The sequence below is a fragment of the Nasonia vitripennis genome, assembly GCF_009193385.2.
Source record: "Nasonia vitripennis strain AsymCx chromosome 3 unlocalized genomic scaffold, Nvit_psr_1.1 chr3_random0014, whole genome shotgun sequence".
Lineage (NCBI taxonomy): Eukaryota > Metazoa > Arthropoda > Insecta > Hymenoptera > Pteromalidae > Nasonia > Nasonia vitripennis.
In genome coordinates, this window is record NW_022279635.1 from 669,680 (window position 1) to 692,468 (window position 22,789).

A 22,789-nucleotide genomic window follows, 5' to 3' on the forward strand; every position below is an offset into this window, starting at 1 on the left:
TTCAGTTGATTTTACTTTTTGAATTTTAAATGCTATATCTAGTATATAAATATGAATAATTCAATTATTGTAATTAATATGATTTCATAAAGTGTTTCATTATTCATCTCGTTGTATCGTATCATTAATAAAATGGTTACTTTCAAATCAAAGAATTGTTGTATTCGAATTTAATTATTCATTCATATATTATTTATTTGTAATTCAAACCCCGATGGCTTGTGATCACTGTAAATACTTTCAAAAATGTTAACATTTAAAGGAATATTACTAAAGCACAAATCAATTGTCGTATAGTAATCTGTTGTTACAGAGTCTTCTGATATTGTTAATTTTAAACCATGATTTGACATAATATTTATTATATTTTTTGTTTCACTGTCATGAATATTCCTAACATTAATATTAAAATCTCCTATAAAAATAATACCTGATGTATTTTGTTTTTTAATTACTTCGAAAATATTTATTAAATTTATTGTAAAATGAAAATATGGATATTTGGGTGATTTATAAACAGTAATTATGCTATACCTATCAATGTTAATTCCCGTAAATGATACATAATATTTATTTACAGAAATCGTTCTTTCGTAAAAACATTTTATGGATTCGCAGTTAATTTTTTTGTTAAAGTATGTTACATAACCATATGGTTTCCTTATGGATCCTATACAGTTTTGTCTAGAAATAATTTCAAAATCATCGATATCTATTACGTCTTTACTGCCCATGTTTCAACAAATGATATTATATCGCTATTAATGAAATTTCTATCATATCTTATATAATTAATATTTTTATTCAAACTTCTTACATTTTGATAAATATAAGTTATAGTATTTAAATTTCTATGATTTTTTATAAAGTTTAATGAAAATAATAAAGGACTTTCATGATTCAAACGATGCATTTCGTTTACAACTTTATCAGGGTGTTTTTGTGGTGGTATATATTCTCCTTCTAGTAATAGTCCAGAAGCGCTTGTTACTCGACTAAATGCTACGTATAGCATTCTTTTGTCTTTGATATTATCAATATTTACAAATACAGTTTTATACGTGGATGCTTGCAATTTATGTATTGTCATTGCTTCTGCTGGTTGTAAAGGAAACTGATTTCTGTTTATTTGTAACGATGATGGTTTTGTTATATTAACAGATCGTGAAATTCTATCAATCGGTGCCCAATTCATGGGAATATTTTTACTTTTCATTTTTTCGAAATATTGTGAGCTCATTTTCTTTCCTACATGCTCATCATCAAATTCAATATAAACTTGTAATGGTATGTTTATTTTATTTTTGGTTTTCATACAAACGTAATATCCATAATGGATGTTATATAATTTTCCAGTTGCTCCATTGGTAAAGCCATCTTCGGTGTCAACATTATTGGTCAAAATATATCTGGCTGTTATTTTCAATAGTAATTTGTTTGATACTCCTTGCATTTTCTGAACTGGTAACATTTTTGCATTTTCTAATAATTTTGCTTTTGCAGCTGCAGTTCCTTTTCCTATGGAGTTGTCAATACAATCACTGATACATCCTTCTATGTTTAACGAATTTAAAAATGTATTATTGTAATGGTTCACTGCATTATTAGTACTAAATAACCTTATACAGTTTTCTGGTATGTTAATATTTTGAATATTATTTATTTCTCGCGATTTAAATAAATCATCGTCTATAGTTATTGTTGAAGCTGTTGATAAATTATTTAGTGCTTCAGCAAATAATTTATCATCTCTTTGACGCATTATTTCTTTCAGAGTATAGATTTTGAACTTTGACCACAAGTAAGCTCCTTGTATGATTTCTAGAGTTGTGTTTTCTGGTTCGTAAATCCAGCCATCCATAACAGGTTTTAACTGATTGAAGTCTCCACAAACTATAAGTGATACACCGCTGAATAGTTCATTAGATTTAAATATTTAATGTAATCTTTGGTTCACTTGTGAAAACATTCGTCGACCTGTTATACTTATTTCATCAATGGTTAATAATTTTAAATTTTTTAATTTTGTAGCAAGCGTATTCGCTGTATCTGCATTTAGATGATTCATTGAAATTTGATTCACTGGTAAGCTGCGTGCTGAATGAAGAGTCATTCCTCCAATATTAAACGCTGCTTTTCCAGTAGGTGCACAAAGTAAGACAAATAAAGAATCTGCTTCTTCTTTATACATTTTTATATAAAAACGAAGTAATGTTTGCACGATAACTTTAATTAATCTACTTTTACCAACGCCTGCTCCTCCGCTTATAAAATCAAAGAATTTTTGATTCTTCGTTTTTAATTTTTGTAATAAATCTATATGATATTCGTATTGTTCTTTATTTAAGCTCTTGATTAATTCACCGTATTCCGTGTCTATCATGAGTTTCGGAACATTGTATTATCATTATACAACATTTTAGCATTAATTATATCGGGTTCAATTTCTCGCCATGGTTTATACAACATTAACTGTTCTTGATAGTAATTTGGTTCATCTTGATGTATATTATATTTTCTGTATCTAATGATTTTTGTTTTTGATCGTTTTTTGATAAATCCGGAATTGTCTAACAATGGTAATCTTTTTGTCAGATATGTTTCTTCATTATTTTCATGACCTGGATCATCTTCATTATTAAAGTCGTTGTTGTTGTCTTCAATTCGATTTTGTTTACTTTTAAAGTAATCATATTCAGCTGCGAAATCAGCCAAACAAATATTTTCTAAGACTAAAGGCCGTTGTTGATAGTGTTCTAATAATCCTGGTACAATTATATCTGTAGAATCTGGATCAAGTTGATACAGTTCGTATTTTTGTTTTATGACTTTTGTACGTTCTTCTACGGGAGATGTATTTACGTAAATTCTTGTACAATTTGATAATGTCATGGACAATAAATGATATATCACTTCTTGTGCTGAAATTTCACTTTTATTTATAAAACAATTAGTTATTGTACGTAATTGCTGCTCAGTTGTCATATCTCCTTTTGTAATTAAATCAGCGCATTGTTTTAGTGTGCTTGCCATACCTCGCTGGGATTTATTAGTGTAGTTGGCAACGTAAGATACACAACCATATGGAGTTAATATGCTTTGTAAATCCATATTTGCCTGATGTAATTTTAATATTGTAGGGTTATAAGCATTAGTACTTATGTCACAAACATTACGTTTAAGTAAAAGTATTGGTTGTTTTATGTGATATTGTATAGTTTTCAAGTATTCCTCTTCTGATATAGACAAATTGTTTAAAAATTCGTCAAATGTCATGTTATCGAATTGCGTAATATTTTTACTTAGACCTTCTAAGTATTTTCTGATATTTACATATTGTTCTTGTAATTGTTTTTTTATTATTATTATTTTGAGAATTTTCAAGTGGTTCTAGAATGGTAGTTTTTCTCATTGGACATCCAGGCATGTTATATCGGCATATTGGTATACCATTAACAATTTTTTTACAATTTTTTGCATGTTTAAGACCTTGATATTTTTTAAAATCTTTAACTAGTTCATTTTTAAAATCACATGTAATATATTGATCAATAAATTTTTCAACTAAAGATTTTGATAATGTATTATTTGGTTCGTATTTTGGTGCGTTTTTTAATCAAATCATGGCATGAACATGAGGACTTCCTCGATGTTGAAATTCATGTCTGCAATGGGATGATCTTTAAACGGTCCAGATTCTGCTTTTAAAACTTTTGATAGACATCTTATTTTATGATCAAAATATCTAACACATGTAACTGGATCTGATTGAATTAGTTTAGTTCTTTCTTGCCAAGTCAATTTTTCGGCATCTTCATTTGTTATATTTTTATTCTCTAAAATTTTTACAGTATTCGAATGAGATCTAACCATTGCATTTCTGCAGCTGATAGTGTTAAAAATAAATCTGGCCTTCCACGCTGCCTAATCATTGCCATCAAAACTTTTTTTTTATGTTCCCAAAAGGAAGGACTGGATCTATCGCATTTTAGGATTCTAAAACAATCATCATCTTGTATTAATTTGTCTAGTAAATTATTATTAATAATATTACGTGCTGTAACATTATTATTTTTTCTTTTCTTTCTTGAATTAATTTGAATGTGTGAAAATAATCTTTCTAATCGAACTCTACTATGGTGTATATTTATACAATCTACTATGAGTGGTATATTTTTTGCGCATCGTCGATCGTACATACGAATTTCAGATTTAGCAATATCTGCCAATGTTATTCTTGAAGGAGTTGTTTTTTTATATGATCTGGTTTTTCCTCCACAAATTCTTGGGAAGGCTAAAGACATAAAATCTTCATCATGGATGATTGAAATTGGCATTTTATTCTCACCAGGGGCTAATTTAATTCCAACATTACTTATATGTTCATCTTCAAGTGCTGTTTCTACATTGCCTGGATTTAGGGGTTCTTCTTCAATTTCTTCCCAATTATCAACTTCTTCAATATTATCATTTAAGTTAGTTATTTCATTCGTTACATTTTGTTCTTGGTTTATATATACGTTTATATTTCTTTGCCAATTTTCGTCTAGAGTGATTTTATGTTTGGTGTAAACATCGCTTTTCAAAAGGTAATTCATAGCTTCTAAATTTTGGATGGTCTTATGACTTGATAATCATAGTGATATTTATCTGTTATTCTTCTACATAGTTTTATGTGTATTAATTGAATATTATCTGGATTTCGTGGTAATTTAGATATAAACGAATTTACATCAACAGGAACATTGACGCAATTTCCTTTAAGGCCGTATTGTTTATCTACTCCTAAGGTTCGAATTTGTAGAAATGGAAGTCGAGGTGAGATAAATCGTTCTTCGATTGTAGTTAAATCTAATAAAGTATCGTCAATTTTGTCAAATTCAAAACCATTTACTAACGCTAGTTTTGGTATCATATTTTTTTTATGTGTCTTGAACATATGTGCGTTGGTCCTTCAGCTATGGATTTATAAAAATCATCAATTATTTTATTATTATTGATTGATATATATTCAGTATTAATAATTTCTTCTTGGGTTTCCAAGGAATTTATATTCTTTGTTTGATTTGTATAGTTTTTATTTTTTCTTATTTTATCATAATCTTTTTCTTTGGTTCTAAAATCAATATCTTTTCTTAATTCTTTTTTTCTTATTACATCCTTTGAACGTTCGATATTTCTAAATTTGTTGTCAAGACGTAATAACCTCATTCTATTTTTATTTTTTAATCTTTTCAGTTTCAATTTAATATCTATGGAATTTTATAGGTGTTAAGGAGATTGAGCAATTTTTAATTTTTATTAAATTTTCTGTCGTGTTGCCATTTTTATTAGTTTTAATATTATATACAATTTTTCCATCTTTAATTATTTTTTTTATATTGAAATTTGTTTGTATGTGTGTTATAATTTTAGGTTGTACTAAATATTGTTTTGAATTAAGAGATTCTGGCATGGTTTCAATTGTATTTTGATTTGATGACATTCTATCGGCATTATCTATTAAATTTGTTTGCTCATTCAAAATTGAATTTAGGCTCAAAATTTCATGATGTGATTTATTAGTTTTGTTATTTATATTTATTAGTTTTGTTCTTCTAAATCAGTAGATATTAAATGTTCTTTGTTAATACTTTTTGTGTGGTCATGTTTTTGTTCTGTTATTTATGTTACGTTTGGTTGAATTGTTTTGTTATTGGGAATTATAATGATTCTTGATAATACTACAGAACATGGTTTTAAAGTATGTCGTCTATTTATTTCATCATTTTGTTGTTGTTTATTTAGAATTTTTTTTTATATTAACGTTTTTTTTAATTTTAGTCAACAATATAAAACAAGGCTTTAAAGTTTCGGAGACATTCTTAATTTTTGAAGTGTTCTGAGTTTTGCTATTTAGTAAATTGTTATGTTTTGAATGAGTATTTTTATTTGAAAGTAATTTCTTATTTATCGTATTTGCAGAAACGTTGTCGTTATAAATTTTTTGTCATAACATTTATCATAACTAGATAGTTGTGGTTTTTTGAGCTGTTGATATTCACTTCTTTTTTTTTGATTTTGTATCTATACAACTCATGTCATCTGTTATACTTATTAAATCAATAGTTATGATATGCATAATAGCAGTTATTTTTATCATTTTTTGTAAGATTTATTTCTTTATTTTTGTTTGTTTTTTTTTTGTTATTTAATGATTTAACATGGATATTTTTTGATTTAATTTTTTTGCATTTTATATTCCATTCATTTGCAGATATTAATTGTGATTTTTCTATCATTTGTTCAAGTTTTGTATGCTGAATATTTGTAGTTGAAGATGTGTTAATAGGTGCATTATTTATTAAAAATCGAAGTGTCCTGCAGTTATATCTCCTGAAAATAGTAATTGTACAGTATCTATGTCACTGTTTTCGTTGTTATTGATTCTAAATATTAAATTTATTTGGTCATTTTCAAGTTCATATAAAAACACAGTTCTGTTGTAAATTCTCACAAACATTCCTATTTCAAAATCTGTTCCCATTGTACCAAATCTACTCATTCTCTGACGATAATCATATTTATTTTTGTATATCTATAAAAATATCGGTTGCTGCCGATAGAGTATATTGTACTTCTTCCCAATTATTAAATACATAATCGACAATTGTATTTCTAATTTATTCATATTGGTCCTGAGTATTAAATAATGCAAATGAAAAACTTCTAAATAAGCAGTTACCATCTGGAATTATTTTTTTTCTATTTTGGTATTTGGCTATTGTTAATATTAACAATAATTCGATTATAAGAGTTTATATTGATTATTTAATATTTTTCAACTCTATCAAATAATGTATGATTGAAAAATTAATTATATATATACAGGGTGGACCATTTTAATCTATTATAGGAAATATCTCAGATTTATGGTTGGATACAGAAAATAGTTTAGACAAAAGTTGTAGAGGTCAAAGGGGGTCAACTTTTGGTACCAACAACTTTGACCTTGAACTTGTTTTTGAAGGTCATTTCAAGGTCGAGATCAAATTTTACGTTCAAAATAATATTTTGAACAAGGTCACGGAAGGTCATATAAAGGTCAAATTTACGAAAATTGTTAAATAATGTGTGTTAGCTCGGAATAACGGTTGGAAACATCAAAATGTTTTTAAAAAAACGTTGTCAAGGGTGGAGAGTTTCACTTTCTGGTTGCAATAACCTTGACCTTGAATTTGGTTCTCAAGGTTATGTCAAGGTCAAAGTGATTTTTCAAGCGAGAACCCCTGCTTTTGATCTCCGATTTGGTAAAAATAAGAGAATGCCCATTGGAAATGCTAATCAAGGTATATATTTTGAATATTTAATCTGTTCGTTTATATTAAAAATAATATAAATATTTTGTAGCTCTACAGTTGTATAAGATAACAAAATTAAAATGTGATATAACTAGAAATAATAAGGTTACTTTAGAATTTTATGATGAGATTACTAATAAGAGTAACTATTTTATTATTTTTGTAATCAGATTAATGTATTTTATCAAAATTTGGTAATATTCCACATTAATTTGATATTATAAAAGAGAATAGTGATTTTTGATTTTTTAATTTAAATTATATTGTTCATACATATAACATCAAAGTTTGATAATATTATATAATAGATTTATAATATTTGATATAAGTAAATGAGAGCAACTACTTTCTAATAAACGTATATAAATTTAATTTATGTACTGAATAAATAATGTTCATACAATATAATACAAATTAATTTATTAAATATTATTTTCAAATAAATAAAGTAAAGGAATATCAGGTATAGCTCTATAAATAATGAATAATTAAAGGAGAAGTAATAATTAAGTATTATCAGGTAGCCTTAAACAATAAATATAAATAATTATTCCTATATTTATAGCTCGTAGAAAATATTTAAATTTATACTAAAAGATACTTAGTTTATTATATTGTTTTTCTGAATGATGTTATACTTTCAATAAACTTTCTTTGAAGTAAATATTTTAAAGTTGTTCAAAAAAACTTAGAATTTTTCATAATAATAACGCATAAAAATATTAACTATAGTTATAACTTATAAGTAAATATAAAAAAATGATCACTTTATTGAAAGTATAAAACACTATATTTAAATATTATTATGTATTATTGTGCAAATTTTTTATACACTTATAAGTAATTGTTCATGAATAATGACGTGTATAAATATGTCATACGTAAATAATTATTATTCACATATTAGATACGTAAGAATAATGTTGTATGTATATGCAAGGGTTCACCAGCTTAACATATACAACGAATACTTAGTTATTATATATGTTGTCGTTGGCGATTCAACGGTATTATATTGGTATCGACTACTGTTATTAACTTGGTCGATAATCGGAATTTGTCTTTATACATATATACATACATTATATGGTTGAGGATTTTTAGTCTCTTTATTCAGAGTTGTGCTGAATCAACTTCGACTCTGAATAAATAGACTCTAGAAAACCCTCAAAAGACAGGAAGTGTACTTTCGTCTTTTGATGATCGATTCTAAGACGATATAATCCTTAAAATACTGAACGGGTGCCGAAATAAATCCTCAAAAGGATAGTTACATATAAATATGTATCTATATATATATATATATATATATACACAGGGTGTTTCATTTTAATCCGACCACGATAAAAAACCATGGAAAAACTAATTTTAACGAAAAATGACCTTAACAAAAGTTGAAGGGGGTAAAGGGGGCCATCGAATGACACAAACACCTATGACCTTGAACTCGATTTTCAAGGTCATTTGAGGGTAATTGTGATTTTTTTAAATAGGAACCTCTATTTTAGACCTTGGAATCGGATAGAGCGGAAAAAATTACGTCGCAAAGGATATTTTAAGTTTGCTTTGGTGACCTTTAGAAGGTCAATTCAAGGTCAAATAACAAAAAATCTGCTAAACAGCTGTTTGTCTGGTTTTATTTTACTGATGTCGAAAGATGACCTTGACAAAAGTTGAAGGGAGCAAAAGGGGCCATCTAACGACACCAACATCTTTGACCTTGAATTCGATTTTCAAGGTCATTTGAAGGTCATTGTATTTTTTTAACGGGAACCCCTATTTTTGACCTCGGAATACGGAGCAGCGGGAAAAATTACGTCGGAAATGACATTTCAAGTTTGCCTTAGTGACCTTCAGAAGGTCAATTCAAGGTCAAATAAGTATCAGCCTAAGATTGTTTTCCTTTCAATTTTTTCTTAGAATTATCATTTTGTTATTGTAATAAACATTAAGAGAATAATTGACTTAAAATGTGATTATGCTTTGCTGACTTTAAAGCTATTTTGTAAGGTCAAAAGTGCAAAAATACAATATCAAATGTTATGTGAAGTCCATATTTATATCCTTACTTTAGCGTTACCCAGGAACAACGACGTGGACGTAATAGGATTGTGTTCCCTTTGGGGTGCTTGATTAGAGTGAGTCCCCTTGCCTCTCACTTTTCGGGGTGCTTGATTAGAGTGAGTCCCCTTGCCTCTCACTTTTCGGGGTGCTTGATTAGAGTGAGTCCCCTTGCCTCTCACTTTTCGGGGTGCTTTATTAGAGTGAGTCCCCTTGCCTCTCACTTTTGCTCAAAATTCAACGTAGGTGCTCAAAGACACCACCATTTTGTTGGATACACAATTCAATTCGCTGCTGAAAATGTTCTACTGTTCTGAGTAATACAGCTCATGGGATGTTTTCACAAGCGTTTTGAATTCTGTGGATCATATCTTCCCTTGTTGTAGTTTCATGTTCATAAACAACATCTTTCAAATACCCCCACAAATAGAAATCGGGTGATGTCATATCTGGAGATCTCGGTGGCCATCGAACACCCAAATCTCCATGTCCAGTGCGTCCGATCCACCTGTCACGGTAATTTTGATTAAGATATTGTCTAACTATTCGAGCATAGTGCGCAGGAGCTCCATCTAATTGAATCCAGATTCTTGCTCTTGTGTATAAATCTACTTCTTCAAGAAGTACTGGAAGACGTTCTCTCAGGAACTGTAAAAAATTATGGCCATTTACATTTTCATCGAAAAAGTATGGGCCTACAAGGTATCCGTTAACAATTCCACACCAAACATCAAGACTCCAACGATTTTGGTTATCTATCTGCCTGTACCAATGCGGATTAACATTCGACCAATAATGACAGTTGTGTCGGTTAAGCTCTCCATTGCTTTTGAATTTTGCTTAATCAGAAAACATTACGTATTGAAAAAAGTGACGATCATTAGCCATCATTTGTCGTGCCCATTGGCAAAACTGTAGCCTTAACCTCATATAAGCAGGTGTGAGATCCTGAGTCAAAGTAATATGATATGGATGATAACGTTGACTTCTCAGTATTCTCCAAGCAGTAGCCATAGGTATACCACTTTGCCTTTGAATTTCACGGGTACTAACGTGGGGATTCAAATGAACCATTGCTAAAACGACCATTACACGAAGATCATCTTCGTTGTAATTACGACGTTCTCTAACCCGTGCTAGTTGCCCTTGTTGAGCTCTACGGTAAATCTCACGAATGGTTGTATGACTTGGATGTCTTCTATCGGGATATCGAATTCGATACAAGGCTGCAGCTTGTATGTGCTTGTAATTACGTCTAGATTCACCAAGAATCAATAAAATATCAACCCTTTCAGCTGCTGGATAATCAGCCATTGTTAAAAATTTATAACAAGTTCAATAAAAAATTTTGTTTTTACCAAACTGAACAAATTAGATAGCTTTTGATGAGTAATAAATTTTAATAGAAAAAATAAAGGTCAATGAATGAAAAAGAGAAAATGTTAAACAAATGATATTTGATTAGTTTGGCTAATCAATAACTATTCAATAACTAGTAAACTATTGAATACTAAGTGTAAGTAACAATGAGTAGAGGATAAATTCATATGTAAAGAGATCTCTTATTAGAAAAATTGTCTATTTCAACAATGAGTCGCGGGAAAATTCAACATGAAAAATCATCTTTACAAAATAAATTATTTATTTCAACAATAAATTCAGGCCAAATTCGATGAGGAAAATTAGTAGCCAATTGTGTCCACGTCGTTCCTGAGTAACGCTAAAGATAGGATAAAAATTCGCTTACGAAAACATCCCAAGAACTGAATAGAATCCAAAAAAATGGTGGTGTCTTTGGGCACCTACATTCAAATCTGTACATAATAAAAGTGAGAGGCAAGGAGACTCACTCTAATCAAGCACCCCAAAGGGAACACAATCCTATTACGTCCACGTCGTTATTCCTGGGCAACACTAAAGTTAGGATATAAATATGGACTCCACATAACATTTGATATTGCATTTTTGACCTTACAAAATGGCTTTGAAGTCAGCAAAGCATAATTACATTGTAAGTCAATTATTCTCTTAATGTTTATTACAATAACAAAATGATAATTCTACGAAAACATTGAAAGGAAAACAATCTTAGGCTGATACTTCTTATTTGACCTTCTCAAGGTCACTAAGGCAAAAATGAAATGTCATTTCCGACGTAATTTTTCCCGCTGCTCCGTATTCCAAGGTCAAAAATAGTGGTTCCAGTTATAAAAATACAATGACCTTCAAATGACCTTGAAAATCGAATTCAAGGTCAAAGATGTTGGTGTCATTAGATGGCCCCTTTTGTCAAGGTCATCTTTCGATATCTGTAAAATAAAACCAGACAAACAGCTGTTTAGCAGATTTTTTGTTATTTGACCTTGAATTGACCTTCTCAAGGTCACCAAAGCAAACTTAAAATATCCTTTGCGCCGTAATTTTTTCCGCTCTATCCGATTCCAAGGTCTAAAATAGAGGTTCCTATTTAAAAAAATCACAATTACCCTCAAATAACCTTGAAAATCGAGTTCAAGGTCATAGGTGTTTGTGTCATTCGATGGCCCCCTTTACCCCCTTCAACTTTTGTTAAGGTCATTTTTCGTTAAAATTAGTTTTTCCATGGTGTTTTGTCGTGGTCGGATTAAAATGAAACACCCTGTATATTGTGAGTTTGAGGGCTGTATATTGTGAGTTTGTTCCCCTGTATATTGTGAGTTTGTTCGAAAAAGTATGAAGTGATATATAAAGTTATTTTAAAAATTTAGTCTCGGCGTTGTATAGAATATAGTATATTCAGTATATGTAGTGAATTAGAGCGCAAAAAGTTCGTTTAAAAAAGTATGAAGTGTAATATAAAGTCACTTCGTATAAAAATTAGTAAAAGTATGTGTGTATATATATATATATATATATATATATATACATGGTGATGAGTATGATAATATACAGTTACAGTGCAAATGTTTATTATAATTAGAGTGAAAACAATTCATATTTCCTTAAGATTTAAGGTTATACAGAGGGATAAAGTATCAAATATACGTATTTATAGATATACATATGCTCAATGATGGCTTAGAATATAGTATATTGAACATATATAGTCATTGTACAAGTATTTCATAGAAGCAAGTGTGAAAAGTTTAGTTTTTCCAGAATTTAGTATGGGTATAGTGAAGAAATGTCAGTTTCTACCTTTATTGTTCTACAAAATATGTCTAAAAAGATGCATATACATGGTGATCATGTAGAATATAGTATATTTAATATACATAGTGAATTTGACTATAAAAATTTGTTTTGAACTAGTATGTTGTGTAATATAAGGTCACTTCTTATGAACATCAGGTCCTGCGCACGGACGGAAAGTCACTCTTTAGAGATTGAGGCTTCGCTACTGGAAAGACTTTTTTCAAATGGGTATTTAGGCATTTTGAATTCACACCCCGTTACAAATCATAATAATGGGATTTAACGATGTTACTGCTTCCAGTGGTCAGAGCAAAATGAGCACTGGAACGAATTTTTCATGCTATCCATAAATATTTTTGCACATGCGTAGACGTCCTGATACTGCAATAAATTAGAATGAATATCTATTGAAGTATATTCCAAATAATTTTAATAATCAAAATAATGGGATTTAACGATGTTACTGCTTCTAGAGGTCAGAGAAAAATGAGAACTGGAACCCATTTTTCACGCTTTTTATACATATTTTCGCGGATGCGTGGACGTCATTGATAAACAACAGGAAAGTATGTATATAAGTTTAACCCTTTCAACGTTCCGAACGTTCAGTCTTCTCCCGATACTGTCATAATTCAAGTAAATTATAATAAATATAATTCTAGAAAATTTTACTGATTGTATTGCTATGATTGATCGATCTTACCGCTTCCAAGTGTGAAAACAGAAAGAGCCGTGAAACAAATTTTTCATGCTTTTTGCAAATATGCTCGCGCACGCGCAAACAGCATTGATAGACAAGAGAAAAGTTAATATATAAACTCAACCTGCGCTGTTTTATGAACGCTTAGTCTGCTCCTAATACTGCAATAAATTAGAGTGAATATCTATTACAGTATATTCCAAAAAATTTTAATAATCAAAATAATGGGATTTAACGATGTTACTGCTTCTAGAGGTCAGAGAAAAATGAGAACTGGAACCAGTTTTTCACGCTATTTATTTCTATTTTTGCGCATGCGTAGACGTCAATGATAAACAACAGAAATGTATGTATATAATTTTAACCCGCGCAGCCTTGCGAATGTTTAGTCTGCCTCCGATACTGCAATAATGTATCCATCGTCTTTGCCACTCAGCTAGGGTTTGTGCCTTCGCGAATTTCCAAACTTCATTTTAAGTATTTGTCACCACGCTGCCTTACTTCGTATATATTCTTTTGTTTTGTTACTAGCAGGTCAATAAGCGGCATACCTGAGATAACGCACACTGCATCTTTTGATACTGTAAGGTAGGCAGAAGCGACCAGCAATGCACTTCTCCTATAAACTGTTGACAACTTTCGTACGTAGGACTTTACCATAATGGCGTACGCCCATATTGGGGCACCGTATAACAAAATTGATGTAATTACACTAGCTAGGTGTAACCTTTGACCCTCCGTTGGTCCACCTACATTAGTCGCGGTAGTACAGCACCGACTTTTGCTGCCTTATTGCTCACTCTCTCGAGATGCTGCTTAAACGTTAGTCTGGCGTCCATGGTGATTCCCAGGTACTTAATGGTCGGCTGAGAGTCTATTTCGTATCCGTTCACTGTCAGTGTTATTGACTCAATTTTCTTCCTTCTAGATATAAGGATAGCCTTCGTTTATTAAATAATAACTCCTTGATTGTATTTTTATTATAGTTTATTGTATACTATTATATCGATTTTGCGGCTTAAATACTGGTAGCTCTGTTGACAGCCCAGAGCATCATAGCAAAGTTCAGTTTGAGTACCAAATTTCGACTGACTCGTACCTTGCTTTCGAGTGTATTTGTAACCTTGCTGATCTTCTTAACGTACGCACTCAGCAATTTCATGTTTGCTGACTTATGGCAATATTGCAGTACATCTCAAGACGTAACAATACCTACTGCCTCATTAGCGATTTCCATTACCTTTTCCTTTGGCTCCGATACTACCACTTTTGCAATGTCATCTGCAAATCCTACAACCGTTGCCTCTTCGGGTAGCTCTAGCCTAAGTACTACATCGTACATGATGTTCCACAGTAATGGGCCGAGCACTGTCCCTTGTAGGACGCCTCTGGTTACCTCATAGGTTTTTGTGCCGTTCTCTGTGTCATACAATAGGGTTCTGTCTTCAGGTATTCAAACATAATCCTTCTTATATATGCGGGTACCTCTTTTTTTCCGTAGTGCCTTGTGTATCTTGACCCAACTGGCTGAGTATTTCCTATTACATGCTTGGCTTTACAATTCGAGATCTCGGTTTTGATATTCCGATCTCCATTATTATCGCTTGGTGGGCACTATTTGTGTAATGATCGCTCATCGTCCACGATCTAACTAAACCAATCAAGTAGATGCTAACATACGTGAGATCTATCATGGATCCTGCGTCTTCTCTTGGAATGTTTAAGAGCATCCCTGGTTAACTGAGACCAAGTCTAGGAGGGCGAATGCTTCCAATAGCGCTCGTCTTCTTACGTCCGTCCTTTGGCTGCTCCACTCTACTGCCTAGGCGTTAAAATCACCTGCTATCAGTACTGGTTTTCTTCCTACAGCATCCTGTACTAGCCGGCCCAACAGTTGTTTTATTAGCGCGTTAGGAGAAGCATAGCAGCTCTAAATGTGTACGCCTGCGACCTTAGCGCGCACGAATCCTTCATTACGTCTTGTCATTTTTTCCTGGAAAGCAGCGTCTTTGCATGTCTATCTCGCGGCTTTACTAGCACTGTCCACATCCCACGATGGTTCTTCTAGGTCTCTGTATTGTTCACAGACGATTGCTTTGTCGATCTCTGTCTTACAGACATGCTGGCTTAGTAGGTCCTGTGCAGTCACGCAGTGGTTTATATTTAACTGCACTATTTTCATTTTCATCTTCTGTCAATGGCTTCTACTGCAGCTTGGTAAACTGGGCATGCGTAGCTACCAGCTTCGTGGTCACTCTTCCCACCTGTGCCTCCTTTGCAGGGTACACAGTTGGGTTAGTTCTTACACTCCTCCGCTTTATGCCTATCTTTTCGACATTTAACGCAAAGCTTACTTCTGTCTTCAGTTACTGTGCAGTTTCTGCCGATATTGCCAAAATTTAGACATTTATAACACCTAAGCGGCACGTTTTTGTGGTTAGCCACCCGGATCCTACAATTGACCCATCCTATTCTGATCTTCGGCTGCTTAGTAATCTTAGCCGCTATCTGAGCTGGTACCCGTATCACTTTAATCTGCGTGTCACCGTACGTCTTTCGCAGAGATCTTATCGTAGTCTTCTATGATGTTCTCTTCGTCAATTTCCTTTTGTAGTGCTTCTATTACCTTCTCTTTTATGGTAAGCAGTCCAGATCTCTTACTTCAATGGTTTCTTCTTGCTGGAGTGCTTTTATTGTCGCGCCTTTCCATAGTACTGCTTTAACTGCTTCTTGGAAGTCCGAGATTTTCACTTCTCTTGTGCGTTGTAACACGGCAAAATTCGGTACGAACGCCAGGAACAAAAACTACAGCGTCTCGCTTTTGTAGTGACAGATGCCGCCCGAGTCAAGGGCCCTGACGACGGGGCATTGGGAGTCACTACTGGTTCCGCAGTCAAGAGTTATCTTGGTTGTCTGCGGGTGAAAGGCTGTCTGTGTGCTACGAGAATTCTAATTTCGCGGCTATTTACTTCGACATCGTGTCCGCGGGACTATCTGCGCGCGTACGGTACGGCGGCTAGGGAGAGCAGAGTGGCGGCCGCGAGCCGTGAGCGCTCGAGCCGGTACTCGCCTGCCCCGACTGCTCCTGGATGGACGTGCCTCAACTTCAACCTCACCCGGTATTCCAGCTAGAAGGATTTAAGGTCAGTGAATCGTTTTCCGTTTTCTTCGGTCGTATCCGTCTCGCGGGTGAACGGCAGTTCTACGTTCGGTTTCGCGAACGAAAGATAACGCGCACGCGTTAATTACCTTCGGATCGCTGTATCTCTTTATCTTCATGTATTGTATTCCGTCGAATAAAGGATTATCTTATCTATAAGGGTTATCTTCTCGAGTAATATGCGAAGTGTAGAATTAAGGATTTTTACGATTATGATAGAAGTGTAAAGTTATTGTGTGAAAACGTAGGTTAATACTTGGTGCCGACACCTGGACGCACTAGGCGTGAGGTGGTCGGACAATTGTAGGATAAGTCCTTCGGCGTTTGCGGAATTCGCGTGCGACGTAATTGTGTGAGTGAGTGAGAGTCGAGAAGTGCGAGCTAGTGTGTGTGATCTGGTTGCTTCTCGAGCCTTGTGTACGGGTATTTGCTTGTCAAAGTTGCCTTTGTTCACGGGTTATCTCAGTAATTTGTACAAGCCGATTATAAGTTGTAAGAATTTATTAAGTATATACAGTTCTGTCTGATAAACTACGTGTCTCTATTATCCCGAACCGTTCTCTCTCCTTACCGTTTTCAGGGCGGGTGGCATTTCTGCCAGGGCTGTTGGATGAACCCTGAGATTTCGGTAGCCGCGGTATACCCCGCACGAGAGGAAGGGGGAAGGATCAGTAATGTTCCGAGCTGGAACTAGTCGAGTGATCGACGGACCATCTTGAGGGTGGTGAAGATCAAAACTAGTATACCCACTTGATCATACTTGTAAGCTAGTCGGGCTCTAACTAGCTGCTTGGGACTCTAGCCCTGGGAACGCTCCGGCGTAATGTATGGTTGACCAATGCCAAAAACGAGTGGGACGTTTAAAACGTGGTAGCTTGCTTAGTACACTCCGGTGGAAACGTTTGTGAACTCTACTGGGGAGGATAAAATCAGTACCACGGGGCTGGGGAGCCGCAAGATAGCTAATCCTATCCCGACAGGATAAAGGACTCGTGGTGGCGGTGGTTAGCCCGCATGCTGGGCAGAGAGTTTATCTTTCGATGTGTTAGTTGCAGTGTACAACTCGGGTATTGACCTGCAGAGTCATGAGGGATTGGATGGGATCCCGCCGCCCATCCGAGCGGCCAGTTGACTTCCCACTTAATGTCACCAGGCATCAGTAGGTCATCGAATGTTAACGTGCATTCATTGATCGCGATGGCCGAGAGTATCGCGGCCCGGCGCCCCATGGGGGCCGTGTGGGGAAGCTCAAGGCATAGCCCACACATTAAACAATTGGATTAAATGCAGCCTTGATAATTAAAGCTTCCAGTCTGGGAGGTCTTGCCCTCTTCGGTCCATCCTTGTTGGTCCTATTCTGGTTCGTAACGCCAGGGACACTTCTATCCTCTTTGCTTGCCTTTTCCTCCTTTTTCTTTGACTTCCTTGTGATGACTTCATGCCATACGCTGCCTTTTTGGGTTGATTATCCTCTCCTTTATTTCCTCCATTTTTATCCTGCGGAGTAGTTGAGGCTTCCTTTGTTGTACCCGCCTTCCGAGATCTAAGTTGATGGAGTTGTCTGGGTTTCCTGGTTTCCCTCCCCTGAGTTCCCAGGCGTTAGCATTGCTGTAAGTTATCATCTACCATGCAGAGATTATTATAGCTTGCTTTTATCATTTGGGCAAGATCTTCAACTTGTTTGTGCACATTGTGCCTGTACCTGACATAGTCCATCAGTTTATCGATTCTGCTGCCAAGGTGATCCAAGTGCTCATTCCTTTGCGTTATGCAAGCAGCTCTCTTATCCCTGTCTGCATCAACCTCCATTTCCATATCACTTGCGTCTCTACATGCAGCAGGGGTCAGGTGACAAACCTCTGCGGCTTCTAAGTGAGTTTAGCCCCCCCCCCCCCCTAAAACTCCATGGGGCCAGCGCCGACCACCAGGGCTTACACGCGAGCGGGACTGGGCTCCGTGACTTGACCCGCTTGGGGTAGTAATGTTATCAACTCACTATCCATGTTTGATTTATCTTTGGGGTTTATTTTCCTAGCCTGTTTGGTCCGCGGAGCATATTTCATTTCTGCTCTCCCCTTCGGCCGGTTGAGGAGACCTCGACGCGCGGATGAGCATTTCCCTATCCACTACCTATGAAACGCGCCACATACGGGGTATCGGCATCCGTCGTGTGTGTGTGTGTGTACATGCGTATTATTTACTAAACAGACTAATGACCCTGTTTAAGAATAGAAAAACCGTAGGGAATGAAGGGGTGTCAATCGGTTAATTTTGTTAAACAACCAGATTGGTTGTGGGCCCTGAATTATTCTCTTCAAAGACTATTCCCTCTATCGAAAATTAAATTTATTAAGTGATAAAAGGGATGAAAACTATATCCTCTAATCATTTGACTTGGTCCGTTCCTTAGAGACAATGTTTCTTAGATACATTTTTGTGCTCTGTCAGTGTAGGTATCAGAAGTAATGATTTGTGGGCACAAATTAATGTAATGTGGGCATCCTTCTTTGACACCTATAATGTATCACGTTTCAAGACTATCATTATCAGTAAAGTAATACGTAAAAAATATATCATAATATAATAATAATTGAAATGTGCTACAAATGAACATTTAATTTTTATACGTATTTCTATAATATTTGAGTTCTTTAATGCAATCACCATCGAAGTAGTCGTAAATATGACTGTTAGTACTAGAAAAATATCTGCATAATTTTTGAAATGCTAAGACATTTTTATAAATAATTACGTTTTTATTTTTTTTTTCAGTAATACTATTTATGGTGGGAATTCACCGTCGAGTTATAGCACCGAGTATTATAACGCAAAGAGTTCGAAACGTCCTTGGAGATTTTAACATGAGTTGTGATGATACAGGAAAACTTATTTTAAAGCCAACTCGACCACCTCATTTACATGAAAGCTAATCAGAATCAATAAATTTTGTCATATAACATTTAAGTTTTATAAAATAAACACATACATAAACGCACACACACACATATATATATATATATATATATATATATATATATATATATATATATATATATGTATATATATATATATTTCTGTATTACATAATTATTTTAGTCAAACCCTTCCTCTTACTATCTTAAACTTTACCAGAGGTCTATCTTCTACATCGTTCCACACAGCTGTCGTACAGGCCCCTGCATCTCTTTGCATCACTCACAGACTTCCATAATAATAGTCAATGATAGTGACAAATTTCCATGTCACCGAAGCAGTAATGTCAGGTATTTATAGTCTCTCGAACTGATGTTAGAGACTTGTGGATCTCGAAGGACTAGTTGGCAATAAACAAAACACTCTCAACCGTTAACTTGAATTAATATGCCGTAAGAAAAGGCTTTGATATATATTGAAAGATAGAGTGTATTTACAAGTGTTTAAACTACGGAAAAGAAAGGAAGGCTACAGTGTTAAAAGTACTGACGCGTTAACAAACGATATTGTTTAACGGTCGACACTGTAGGCGAGTCCTCACAGCGCTTCAGCAATACGAAAACTGAACAACACAAATCAGCGAAAGCGGCAGAAGACCGCACGCGAAACAAGCGGAGAGAGACAGAATAGGAGCGAGCGAGAAAATTACAATATTTGCGCGTTCCTTCCTAAATAACCCACGAACTGGGCGCCAATGTAACGGGGTGGGACGTGAGAGGAGAAAATCACAAAAGGAGACGCCGGGACGAAAATTGGTAAAAATATAGCTCTTGATAGAATTGAGAAAATATTGCAAATAAATGGATATTCGTTAAGTGATTTTAATTTACCCGTTATAACCGCATGCATAGAAGAATATAAAGATGAAGTAACATTATATAACAAACATGATAAACTAAATAAGTTACAAATAAATGTAGAATCTTTAAAAGTTAATCAGAAAAGTATATTTATCAAAGTTTTGAAAAGTTTAAATACTAAACATAATAACTGCATTTTTATTGATGGACCAGGAGGAAGTGGGAAAAGTTATTTACTCAATGTTTTGGTAAACCATTTAAAATATTTTAATATACCATTTTTATGTAAAGCTTGGACAGGCATTGCTGCAAATTTCTTAAATAATGGCAAAACGGTCCACACGACATTTAAACTGCCACTTAATATAACTGAATGCACAACATGTAATGTAATACCTAACTCAAATAATGAAAAAAAAAGTAAAAGATATGCAAATTATAATATGGGATGAGATATCAATGACATCGAAATTTGCTTTTGAAGCAGTCGATCGTCTTCTTCAAGATATAAGTAATGAGAAAAAAATATTTACTGGTAAAACTATATTAGTGTCTGGAGATTTTAGACAGACATTACCTTAGATTGTTACATTAGATGTAGGCAACGGAAAATGTAAAAATTCTTATGAAGAAGAGCATCAATTGTTTGAAATTCCTGTCGATATAATAACGGAAGAAAAGGATATTATAACTGAAATTTTTGGACAAGAGATGAAAACAGACGATAAAACATTATATGATAAAGTTATTTTGGCTCCTAAGTATAGTAATGTAATCTTTATAAATAATCAAATTCTAAACATTGTAGAAGGTCAAGCTGTCGAATACTTAAGCATCGAAATAGCAGAAGATGATAATGGAGAAAATTTAGATGTTATGTTACCGTCAGAATTTCTTAATTCATTAACACCTAATGAACTTTCACCACATAAATTGGTATTAAAAGTTGGAACCATTGTTATACTTTCAAGAAATTTAAATATTAATGAAGGTATTTGTAATTGGACGAGGTTAGCTGTTAAAAATTGTTAAAATTTTGGAAAATAGGTGTTAATACCAAGAATTAATTTATCACCTTCTAAAGAAGAAATACCATTTAATATGCGACGAAAAAAAATTCCTTTAAGATTAGGTTTCGCAATGACAATAAACAAATCACAAGGACAATCATATAATAAAGTTGGTATTTACTTGCTATCACCAGTTTTTAGTCATGGTCAATTATACGTTGCTCTTTCAAGGGTTAGGCACAGACAAAATTTAAATGTGTCATTACTTAACAATGCTATAATAAAAGTACTAAATATGAAAAAATTAAAATAAAATTTTCACTAAAAATATAGTATAGAAAAAATTTCCGTAATTTGTACAGGCTGTTAAAGGAGTAAAGCAAATCGGTGGAAGTGCTCTCTATCGAAGGTATGCAGAACAGCAGGCAGACTTGATTGATTTTTATTTGGACACCCATGTGAATTGTGAATACTGTGCTCCATCGCTGAATTATTAACATGGGTGTCCAAATGGAAATTCAAAGTACATTACTTGAGATAAATGTATCTGAAGTAATGTACTTTTCAAATATTATTTCAAATACTATTCAAATATTATTTCAGTCAGCAGCCAGCCGGTTCCGCAGCAGCTACCACCAGTCAGCTACAGGAGCACCATGCGAACCATCTACGCAGCGCTATTCATCGCAATGTAAGTCCCTTTCTTGCTACTATCGCAGCTTGGCTTGGGTATCTTACATTTACGACAGTGCCTTTTTATGTCAAAAATTTCACTGCGTTCAATTTATGTCTAGGAAAAGCAAATCGCAAATAATTTTATTAATTAAAACCAAAAAAGGAAGAAAATGGCCCAGAACGGTAAACTAATAGAGTGCGCGAATTATGCTGAAAATTTTCCGGACGCCGTCGCAGAAAGTGAACTGATGTACACAATCGAACTAACTCATGACGAGATTGAGTACATACTAGATTTATGCGCAAATTGGGCGATACAGGAGATATACAAGTGCGACGAGCAACAATGTGGCTGAAAGTACGAGGCAAGGCAGCATTACGACGCGCACGAGGCACTCGAAAGCACGGAAATAATAAGGTCCATGGCAATTGACAGGTGCGAAACGCAGTCTTATGAACTAGCTGAACACAACCACGCGGTGAATACATTAAACGGGAAATCGGTAAATGCTTTGAGAGAAAAATTAAATGATCGTTCACGTACGTACAAACTTACGCCGAATATATATCTAAATCGAACATGCCGACGCGATAAGAATATCAAAGCATACGTACAATTCCAAAGAGAAATAAGTAATACGATTAAATTTTTGGGTAAATCAGACCGCGCAATAGCCCAGTCCATCATGAAGGCCTGATTTAACGAAAAAATAGACAGTAAAACAATATACGCCGCGTTTATAAAAAATATAGCTAAAAGCGACCGCACATACAACCTCACACACAAACTCGAAACTTGCAACGACGATGTTAAATCAGCTAACAACGCGGAGCTTGGATCCACGCACAATTTCGAAAGTACTGCGACCGCTGCGCTTGAATCAGATATATTGCTG

The 22,789-nt window shown here is 33.9% G+C and overlaps 1 protein-coding gene across 14 annotated transcripts in view; it reads left to right on the top strand.

Moving 5' to 3' along the window:
* LOC103316922 (nuclear envelope phosphatase-regulatory subunit 1 homolog) overlaps positions 1-19,430 on the top strand; it is a 101,611-nt gene extending 82,181 nt beyond the window's left edge. For 10 of the 14 annotated variants that reach the window (XR_004345264.1, XR_004345263.1, XR_004345260.1 and 7 more), the window contains one exon: positions 19,208-19,430. Coding sequence is in view for 8 of the 14 variants with exons in the window: in XM_031928021.1 (XP_031783881.1) it covers positions 19,208-19,365 (158 nt within the window). In the remaining 6 variants the exon portion in view is untranslated. The remainder of the gene's footprint in view (positions 1-19,207) is intronic. The other 4 variants (XR_004345262.1, XR_004345261.1, XR_004345265.1 and 1 more) reach the window with 1 other exon arrangement.
* The last annotated feature ends 3,359 nt before the right edge of the window (positions 19,431-22,789 follow it).